The sequence below is a fragment of the Oryzias melastigma genome, unplaced genomic scaffold (assembly GCF_002922805.2).
Source record: "Oryzias melastigma strain HK-1 unplaced genomic scaffold, ASM292280v2 sc00660, whole genome shotgun sequence".
Classification (NCBI taxonomy): domain Eukaryota; kingdom Metazoa; phylum Chordata; class Actinopteri; order Beloniformes; family Adrianichthyidae; genus Oryzias; species Oryzias melastigma.
In genome coordinates, this window is record NW_023417248.1 from 9,611 (window position 1) to 20,509 (window position 10,899).

A 10,899-nucleotide genomic window follows, 5' to 3' on the forward strand; every position below is an offset into this window, starting at 1 on the left:
GTTGGGGGGGGGGGGGCTTACTTGTAACTGGTGGAGCTACTGTGGCTGTAAATCAAACAAAATGATTTAGCATTTTACAACAATAACAACACTTCATCAGAATTATTTCATCCCTGAAATGAACAAGTTCTTTTATCTACTGAGTCAATGTGTTAAACATGAGAGCTTACTTGTAACTGGGGGAGGAGTTGAGACTGTGAATCAAACAGAACACACAGGTTATGATACCAACATATACTAAATTAAATTGTTAAAATTTCTCTTTTTATCTTTTTATCTCTATTTTAATTTATATTACCATTGAGACAGAGAAACTGAATGTTTGTCGCCACGCAGGTTTCAGAGAAAGAGCAAAGCTCAGTGACACAGTGAATGCCCGATGTGGTGCACGTGCACTTTTGTGTGCAGTTGCTGTCACTCCAGAAGAAATCACCCAACTGCACAGGCGTGTCTGAAGCAGAACAGGAAAAAGTTATCTTTAAGCTGTTGAAATGCACACAGTCCATGGCAGTCCATGTGAATCCGTTACATATTCTCACTCCCAACTTGTTATATATGGACGTATGGTTTGGGCCCCTTCTTCACCCCTTGTTGACATTTTTGGGTATCCCCAACTCGTTGTTTTTTGACGTGCCGGCAGTTCCCATCAAATCACTGGACCCCAACCCTCGGGTACAGTAACCAGGTACCAGGTTAGGGTACCAGTTCAGGGTTAGGGTATTGGGTAAGGGTACCGGTACGGTCTGCGTTCCTCTAGCTGGTACCGGTCCCGTACCAGTACAGGTCCGCGTCCCGAGGGTTTGGGACTCATTAGCGTGTTTGACCCAGTAACATGCGTTCTAAAAAACTACATTTTTCGTTGATTTTGAAAACTATTAAGTGTGATGTCATTTTCTGCATTAATATTTTTCCAGAAATAGGCAGCGACTTACCATTAAACTGGCAGCCTCTAACTCCACTGTCTACTTGGAAGGCCCAGCGACCCGTTACATTGACGTTGCTGCCGAGACTAAAAGTGGAGTTGCTGCCTGTTGCAGAACTTGAGAAAGATCCAGGAATGGTGAAATGGTAATACGAGTTTGTTGTGTCATAGCCAGCCTAAAGATTCAAAAAATATACATTAGCACTCAGAAACAACAAATCAATATTCATATGTGAAGAATAATGAGACAAACCTGAACATTCGAGCCAGCTGTGGCAATTGATCCGTAGTTCATAAGAACAAATGATTTCTGTCCTCCAGAGATCAGCACAGCTTGGAAAGTTGTTTTCTGAAAAATATTAAAATGTATTGTATTTGTTTATCTACAATTATTTTACATTGAAGTAGATTTTCACACATTTCTGTTTTCATAATTTTGTTCTAAGTTTACATTTTGTGTCTAAATTTAACTATTTTTAAGAAATTGAAATCAAGTTTTCAAGGTTAATTAATGTTAAAGCGTATTATTGCTCTTCTGACTTACTGTTCCTGTAGCTGGAAAGTAGGCCACCTCATACCATGTTGCCACAAAGACCCACTCAGCACTGAAGTTGAGGTTTGGGAAGTAGCTATTAATGTCCTGTGTAGCTTGTTGGAGGACACTGCCACTGGTGTATTGGTTGAAGAGAACTGAGCCAGTTTGACTGTTGTCCAAATCTGTCCAGAATGGAGCGATTATGTCTCTGGATCCATATATTGGGAATCTTTGAGGGGAAAATGATCCAAATGGGGCAGAAAATGTCAAGTGTCCGTTGTGGTTGACCTAAAAACAGAGGGGCATTTATAAACAATCTCACTTTATAAGCTCACTTTAATCACAGGTGTAACTATATATATATATATATATATATATATATATATATATATATATATTTAATAATTTTCTTAAATTGTCAAATACATTTCTACATTTCTCTCTTTATCTAAAAAAAAACCAAGCTGTTTAAAATGTATTTTGATCAGAGTGAGAAAATATTCAGTTTTAACATATTTTTATGCATTTGATTTGGTCGTGTCAATAGCCATTTTACATACATAAATTGTGTAGTATGTTTTTCCAAAGTAGACAAAAGGGCTTTGCAGGTGAATCAGTGGAGAACTTCCATCATCAGATCGAGAGCTTGCAGTTCCATAAATTGGATAAAGAGAGTCTGGAAGAAAAAAAAACAATGTTGGTTCAACAATGCTGTCTGTAATGTTTTGGATTTCTGGATAAACTATGATATTATCTAAGGATAAAGAGTAAACTTACCTGGAAGTGTTGAATTGACTGTGAATAAATCAAAGACAGTACAATTCAATTAAAAAAAACATTCCTCATATAAATATTTCTTTAGCCAAAATAGATCTGATTTTCCAGGTATTCTCTCTGTGCTTTGCAAAAAGTTAAAGATTTTATGGTCATGTTTGTGTGTGTAAAAACAAGGGTGCTGTGACTTTTGTACAATATTGGTTCAAGTGCAAGTTTTAAGATTAATTAATTAATCTTAAATTAAATCTTAATTAATTAAGATTTAATTTTGAAGATTTACATTTTTTTTAATAAACTGAGTACTAAAACACAATTCCCATTTATTTATTTCTTGAAATCTTGATCGCATATTTTTCACTCCTTTTTCATTTACTATCTTAGCCATGATTAAAAGCAATAAAAGTTCAATTGAAGAAGGCTTGTATATGCAAGTCATATAGATCATGTGTTTATAAAGCGAAATACATTGATTTTTTTGATTTTTTAAATACATATATATTTAGATGGAAAAAATAACCAAAATCTAACAAAATAAAGAACTTACTTATAACTGGTGGAGCCGATGTGGTTGTAATAACTGGAGGTTCTGCTGATGCTGAAATTTTAATAAAGTAGACAGGTAAGGTTAAAAAAAAAGAAAAAGAGTCAAAGATTAAAAGCTTTTCATAGATCAAAGAACAAACTGTAAAGAGACTATAAACTGAATAAGATCAGTTAAAATGCTATGCTTACTTATTACTGGTGGGTCAAATGTGGCTGTAAGTCACACAAAATAAATCATTATTTACAAAAACAATGATTCATTTTACTTGAAAGAAATATTGATTGTGTTTTTAATATTTGATTGCATTAATGAGTAAATCTGTAAAAATTGAGAACTTACTGGTAACTGGGGGGACCACTACTGAGACTGTGAATCAAACAAAAGAGACAGGTTTAGATCCAAAGAAAAAACAACATAAAATTGTTCATGTGTCTCTAAATGGAACTTTGACACAATTTCCTTATAAAGGATTCACGTCTCTTCCAGGTATACCATATTGTTATGTCACTCGTCATTTTTAATTAGGTCTTCAGTTTGAAGCAACAACTAAAGAGCCCGTAATTTTTTAAGACAATTAAATCATATGTTTGCCTTAAAATTCACAAAGGATTGTCTTTCTGTGTTCTAGTCAGTTTCCCAACCCTCCAATTACCCTGTTCTCCTCAGAGACATATAATCCTTTGTCGTGATCTGACTTGTAACCACCATATGCCTCTAGGCTCTGGGCTTTATTCATCTTCGGTCAAAGTTTATTCCTACAAGGCAAATTGTAATTGGGTAAGAGTCTAACACCCTAAGATTATGGACTTATTTCATGCAAAACTTTCTGTATCAGAAATAAATATTTTCTCGTGTTCCTAATATTTCTCCTTATTGAAATAGAACAATAAAACATTTTTATAGATGCAGCATTTGTTTGATGATTTTAGGCATTCAGACATATTAGAGACATTCAACCATAACTTTACATTTTACCAGATTCATCACAAACTAAAAATGTCAAACTATTCTGAATAAACTATAGATACATCTGAAGAGTAAACCTATTTTTGTAAATTTTATTGTGTACAACGTTAGCATTTATTTTTAAACTATCATTATTTGAATGTTGCATTGGCTTTTTTTTAACGTCAATATTTCTAAACACTTTCAGAACTTCAGTTTGATCAAGTTATTCATGTATTTTAAGCTGAATTACCATTGAAGCAGAGGAATTGAAAGTTCGTCGGCACGCAAGTTTCAGAGAAGGAGCAAAGCTCAGTGATGCAAAAAATGCCCGATGTGGAGCACGTGCACTTTTGTGTGCAGTTGCTGTCACTCCAGAAAACATCACCCAGTTGAACAGGTGTGTCTGAAATAAAACAGAAAAAAAGTTATCTTTAAGATATTGGAAATCACGTAGATCATGACAGTCAACATTAATCTATAATAGCTCAGAATAATATAACTTATATGTATAATTTACATTCCTCTCATATCAACTTTAAAGGCATCACATCACGTATCATATAAAACCATAAAAAACAAGATTAAACTACTAATAATCAATTCATTTTTTTTTATTGTGGAAGTGACCACAAGCAGCATAATGCCTTCCAAAGTGTCCCTTAATCAGAAATGAATTAACTTTCTCCATTTCACATCAAACAGCAAGACGCCTCCAAGTTGTTTATTAATTTCTAAAACTGGACACCTTATCAGACATAATCCCTTAAATATAAAGCTGTCAAAAGTATGCATTTATCAGAATTTAAGGCAGCAACTTACAATAATACTGGCAGCCTCTAACTCCACTGTCTACTTGGAAGGCCCAGCGACCTGTTACGTTGACGTTGCTTCCGAGACTAAAAGTGGAGTTGCTGCCTGTTGCAAAACTTGAGAAAGATCCAGGAATGGTGAAATGGTAATACGAGTTTATGGTGTCATAGCCAGCCTGCAGATTCAAAAACATACATCAACAAATGTGTTTACACTCAAACAACAAATCAATACTCACAGATGAAGAGTAATGAGTCAAACCTGAACATTCCGAGTTGTTGAGGCAATCGAACCATAGTTCATTAGAAGAAATGAGTTCTGTCCTCCAGAGATCAACACAGCTTGGAAAGTTATTTTCTGAAAAAAAGCATACATTTTTTACTACCTTTTGGTTGGCTGGTTGTGTCACTGTTTCACATAAATTTATTCAGCTTTTAAAAGATGACCTAGTATTAAAACATGTATGTTTTGTTGAATCTGTCTGTAATAATGTACTGACTTACTGTTCTTGAAGCTCCAAAGTAGGCCACTTCATACCATGTTGCCACAAAGACCCACTCAGCACTGAAGCTGAGGTTTGGGAAGTAGCTATTAATGTCCTGTGTAGCTTGTTGGAGGACACTGCCACTGGTGTATTGGTTGAAGAGAACTGAGCCAGTTTGACTGTTGTCCAAATCTGTCCAGAATGGAGCAATTATGTCTTTGAATCCATATATTGGGAATCTTTGAGGGGAAAATGATCCAAATGGGGCAGAAAATGTCAAGTGTCCGTTGTGGTTGACCTAAAAACAGAGGGGCAGTAATAAACAATTGCCTGTTATTTGCTCATTTTAATCATAGATGGAACTATGTTAGTTTAAACAACTGAGTAAAAAGAGGGGACAATTATGGGACAATTAAAATATCAAATAACTTTATAAATTTTAAGTAAAAGCCAGATTAAAAAGGTAGGTCTTGAGTCTTCCTTTAAAAACATGAACAGTCTCTGCAGCCTTGAGTCTCTCTGGGATGCTGTTCCACGGAAAAGGTCCATAGTAACTGAATGAGGCCTCGTCATACGTTTCTGTTCTGACTTTTGGAATAACTAGGAGACCTGTACCAGAGGACCCCAGGGTCCACGAGGGTTCATACCTTGAAATCATATCAGATAAATATGAAGCCCCAATACCATAAACCAATAAAATAATTTTAAAAACAATTCTGAATTGCACAGGGAGCCAATGAAGCGATTTTAAAATTGATTTGATTTCGTTAAAGAGTTTTGTCAATAACCATTTTACATACATAAATTGTGTAGTATGTATTTCCAAAGTAGACAAAAGGTCTTTGCAGTTGAATCAGTGGAGAACTTCCATCATCAGATCGAGGGCTTTCAGTTCCAGAAATTGGATAAAAGTTGCCTAAAACAAGTTAAAAAAAAAAAAAGTCAGTGCCGATTAAATTCATACCAACATCAATAGTATTTAGGTTAACTTGATTTTAAATTGTGAAATTAGATAAAAGTGTTAAAGAGGTTTTGAACAGTATTTGACTATAAATAAATGACCAAACACACCAGAATGTGTAATAACTTGTCTTATGAAACACCATTTTGATTCTATTTTTAATAGAAAATTTAGTTGGTTTTCCATGAGAAATGCTTTGAACAATATCCAATAATTATGAGGTAGTTGTGAGATTGTTATGTTGTAGGAATTTCTTTTATTTAACCACAAAAAACTCATATTTAATTCAATAACATGACGCTATAAGAAGACTAGGATAACTAGGCAACTTCATAGTATAGATCATGTGATGTCAAACTGGTATAAATTGCTATGTTTAGCTCTTCCTTTAAAATCTTGATGTAGCTTAATTTTAACTTTACCACAAATTATGTTCAAATATATGAGAGAGAAGGATTCAGAGTCTAGAGCTTCCAGGCAGGCAAACCTTGAGGAAGACCAAAGAGGTTTACGGATCCAGCGAACGAAGACATGAAATTAGCTGGTGTTAAGAGTAGAGAATGTAGAAGATAGGGTTAGATGGAGGTCGCTGATTTGCTGTGGTGACCACTGAAGGGAAAAGCCAAAAGAAAAAGAAGAAGAGGGAGGGATGCACTCTTAAATTTGGCAAGCTCTCGTTATGGATCAAAAGACATAATAGAAACCATTTCCGTTTGACATTTTATTCTTTTTTCATATATTTTGACAGAAGAAATAACAGATTAATAACCAAGATAAGTCAAAGAAATACACTTACTTAAGACTGCTGAAGCCAATGAACCTGTAAATCAAACAAAAATAAATAAATAAACTATACATGGTTAAACTAACGAGTCTAATTCTAAAAAAAAAAAAAGTGGTTACTCTTGTTGCTAAAAATGGACAAAACTTTGAGCATTTATATCCACTTAGAATGTGAATCAAGCAGAATCAAGGGGCCCTACCATGAAAATTCTACTTTATGAGGTTTTAAATGCATTTTACTGTTCATTCCTCACTATAACGAACTCCAAAGCGGTATTTTGATCCATTCATGCATTTAAGAGTAATCTTCTAAAAACCTGCGCCGTCTGCAGCAGCCCCTCCCATACCCACGAAAACGAGCGAACGGTATTGTGCTGACGACAGCACGATTTGAACCGCTCCTTCTAGGAAGAGTCTGCTCTGACAGCACCGTTCCCACTCTTAACACTAACACTCAATTTCTCCACTGAGCTAGTGGTGATCAGCAAAAACTTTTATTTTAGATGCAGAATACCATATATCTTCCACTTGTGTCCTGTCATCAAGAAATTCCAGCTCAAACAGGTTTTGTTACTTTAGACGCGGGGCTTCTTTAAGACCCCATCCCTTTGTCAGGCACATTCGTGCAGACGTCGAGAGCATTTGTGTAATAAACCAGTGTAGCGATGGCTGGGCCCACTAAAGGCAGATAAAGTGCATCCAGCTTTGAAGAAATTTGGATACTGTTTATTTTTGTGTGAGAAATGAAGAAAGACAGACTCTAGGATCATGTCATGAAATGGGCGGTAACCACACACAGCAGAAGGCGGAGCTTTAGGAATCAAGTCATTTTACTTTCGAGTAGGAAAAAACTCCAGAAAAATAACTGATATTTCATAAATAATTGTATTTTAGTGTTCCAAAGGTAATATAAGATCAAATATAAGGAATTAGCTCACTGTGAAAGGCTTAAGAAAATCATAGTACGGCCCTTTAAGATAAAACAAAGAAACAACATAAAATCATTCATGTTGTTATAAATTGAATAATCAGAAACATTTCAATAGACTTAGTAGTTAGACAATTTTAGGTGCTCAAACATGTTTGAGAAATACTCCTTGATTATCCATTTTAACAGATAATGTATAAACCATAGACTTTAACAAACTCAACTTAATTTCTTGATCTGTACAAAAACAAATGCATTTTTGTTAATGTTGGTATAATTTACAACTTTATCTTTGCGTTTTACTATTAATTTTGATCGACCAATTCATTATTATGAAATTTTGCCATTTTCTTGTGTATTTTTGAATATCAATTCTGTAAAACTCTTTCAGAACTTCAGTTTAATCAAGTTATTAATCTATATTAAGCTGATTTACCATTGAAGCAGAGGAACTGAAAATTTGTTTGCTGGCAGGTTTCAGGGAAAGAGCAAAGCTTGGTGATACAATGAACGCCTGATGTGGTGCAGGTGCACTTTTGTGTGCAGTTGCTGTCGCTCCAGAAGAAATCACCCAACTGCACAGATCTGTCTGAAACAGAACAGGAAAAAGTTATCTTTAAGATGATGAAGTTCATGTACCCCTTGATAGTCCATGTTAATCCACAACATTGTAAAAAAACACACACACACACACACACTTGTAATAAAAAGAAAAATAACCTGGTCAAAATATAAAAGCATTTTCAAACAGGACAATAAAAATTGTTATTCTTCATTTTTCAGTTTTATTGTCATTCTGTTGTCATCTTTTTTTGCTGTTGTTGCTGAAATCCTGCCTGATACGAGCCATTATATTTTTGTCAGGAATCATGTATTCAAAACAATTAAAAGCAGCAATTTACTTTTAAATTGGCAGCCGTCAGGTCCGCTGTCTATTTGGAAGGCCCAGCGACCCGTTACATTGATGTTGCTGCTCAGACTAAAAGTGGAGTTGACGCCTGATGCTGAACTTGAGAAAGATCCAGGAATGGTCAAATGGTGAACAGAGTCTATGGTGTCATAGCCAGCCTGCAGATTCAAAAATATATATGAACAAAGGCATTTACACTCAGAAACTGCAGATTAATCCTCAAGTAATGTGATGAGTCCAACCTGCACGTTCTGAGATGTTGAGGCAATGGCACCATAGTTCATGAGAACAAATGATGTCTGTCCTCCAGAGATCAACACAGCTTGGAAAGTTGTTTTCTAAAAGAAAAGAAAATTGGTCTGAAAAATCACCTTTATTAACAATTTATAGTCCCCCAGTCTAAAATTTTATTGCATTCTCAAAAAGAACAGATAACTGCTGATCTTGAATAAAATCGAATATTTACTTGGCCTGGTAATAATTTTACTGATAAAAGACTTACTGTTCCTGTAGTTGGAAAGTAGGCCACTTCATACCATGTTGCCACAAAGACCCACTCAGCACTGAAGTTGAGGTTTGGGAAGTAGCTATTAATGTCCTGTGTAGCTTGTTGGAGGACACTGCCACTGGTGTATTGGTTGTAGAGGACAAAACCATTTTGTCTGTTGTCTAAATCTGTCCAGAATGGAGCGATTATGTCCCTAGATCCATAGAGTGGGAATCTTTGCGGTGTATATGAGCTAAATGGAGAATTAAAGGTCAAGTGTCCATTGTGGTTGACCTGAAAACACAATTGCACTTATAAATGCTCAAACTTCTCACATCACATTAACTGCAAAAGCTGAAAAAGTCAATTTATTGATTCCTATAGTTGTTAGCCTTTTAAAACTGTAGATGTCGCCTGTGACACAGATAACTCTTGCTCTTTGGCATACCATAACTCTTCAAATTCTTAAACAATCACCATAAATGAGCATGTTCTGACACTGATTCATATCAACTTTTCATATTTGCTTCTTATCAATGTGATGTGCGACACATTACTAATGTAAAGTGCTGGGTAACACTGCAAATAGGATTACATTTCCTTCATCATATGAAATGAACACAAGCAGTCAAGTTTTTCTGACAAGAGGAAAACTGTTTTGATTGTGAATTATTTTTTTCTTATTGCCTTTGATTAGATTGTTTGTCATTATTATTGTTACATACATAAATGTAGTTGTATGTTTTTCCAAAGTAGACAAAAGGTCTTTGCAGGTAAATCAGAGGAGAACTTCCATCGAGTGACCGGTAACTTGCAAGTCCAGGAATTGGATAAAAATGACCTGAAAATAAATCAAATTGTCAATGCTGAAAGCAATACTAACATTTGTATGCGTTTGAGATCAACTAAAGTCAATAATCTAAAGTGAAGTAAAAACTAACATATTTCTCTTTTTGACAACTAAAAAGAGGAACAAATGTTTATACTGTTTATAGTTTCATTTTCTTGACAAATTTCAGATTCTCTCCACTTACCTGGATAAAGTACTGTGTTTACAAAAACCACAACTAATACCAGTTATGATGCTGTGAAAATTACAGCAGGACTTTACCTTTAAACTTGAAGTTATCCGGACCGCTGTCTATTTGGAAGGCCCAGCGACCCGTTACATTGATGTTGCTGCTGAGACTAAAAGTGGAGTTGACGCCTGATGCAGAACTTGACAAAGATCCAGGAATAGTAAAATAGTGAAAAGAGTTTATGGTGTCATAGCCAGCCTGTAGATTCAAAAATATACATCAATGAAAGTATTACACTCAGAAACTGCAAATTAATGCTCACATAGTAAACATATTGAGAGTCATGAGGCAAACCTGAACATTCCAAACTGCTGCAGCAAGAGAACCGTAGTTCATGAGAACAAATGACTTCTCTCCTCCAGAGATCAGCACAGCTTGGAAAGTAGTTTTCTGTAAAATGTCATAAATGTTTTAATCCATTCTGAAGTTTCATTCCAACAATCATTTAATATTCTAGTGCAATTCTACAACTTGATTTCATATTTTATTTGTTTGCAACCTGTGTAAACATGTAACAGTTCCTTGTGTAATCCATGTAAAAAGTTATATAGTCTACTGCTATAATAGATGATGTGATGTTACAAGGCAGTTCAATGTATTGTAAAAAAGGATATTAATGATGTTCTGACTTAATTATTGTTAAAGCGCATTATTGCCCTTCTGACTTACTGTTCCTGTAGTTGGATAGTAGGCCACCTCATACCATGTTGCCACAAAGACCCACTCAGCAC

General features: G+C 35.0%; 1 protein-coding gene across 1 annotated transcript in view; it reads right to left on the reverse strand.

Moving 5' to 3' along the window:
• The window catches only part of LOC112139465, a gene marked incomplete at its 3' end in the record, with an annotated part of 20,209 nt that extends 9,316 nt beyond the window's left edge, over positions 1-10,893 (reverse strand). Inside the window, 25 exon segments of the mRNA XM_024262275.1 lie at positions 22-45; positions 171-194; positions 299-451; positions 933-1,098; positions 1,176-1,271; positions 1,467-1,745; positions 2,018-2,133; positions 2,235-2,252; positions 2,779-2,829; positions 2,967-2,990; positions 3,118-3,144; positions 3,977-4,129; positions 4,546-4,711; positions 4,798-4,893; positions 5,040-5,318; positions 5,821-5,936; positions 6,778-6,801; positions 8,129-8,281; positions 8,595-8,760; positions 8,845-8,940; positions 9,105-9,383; positions 9,815-9,930; positions 10,201-10,366; positions 10,463-10,558; positions 10,838-10,893. Of these exon segments, the coding sequence (XP_024118043.1) occupies positions 22-45; positions 171-194; positions 299-451; positions 933-1,098; positions 1,176-1,271; positions 1,467-1,745; positions 2,018-2,133; positions 2,235-2,252; positions 2,779-2,829; positions 2,967-2,990; positions 3,118-3,144; positions 3,977-4,129; positions 4,546-4,711; positions 4,798-4,893; positions 5,040-5,318; positions 5,821-5,936; positions 6,778-6,801; positions 8,129-8,281; positions 8,595-8,760; positions 8,845-8,940; positions 9,105-9,383; positions 9,815-9,930; positions 10,201-10,366; positions 10,463-10,504 (2,830 nt within the window).
• Positions 10,894-10,899: the final 6 nt, after the last annotated feature.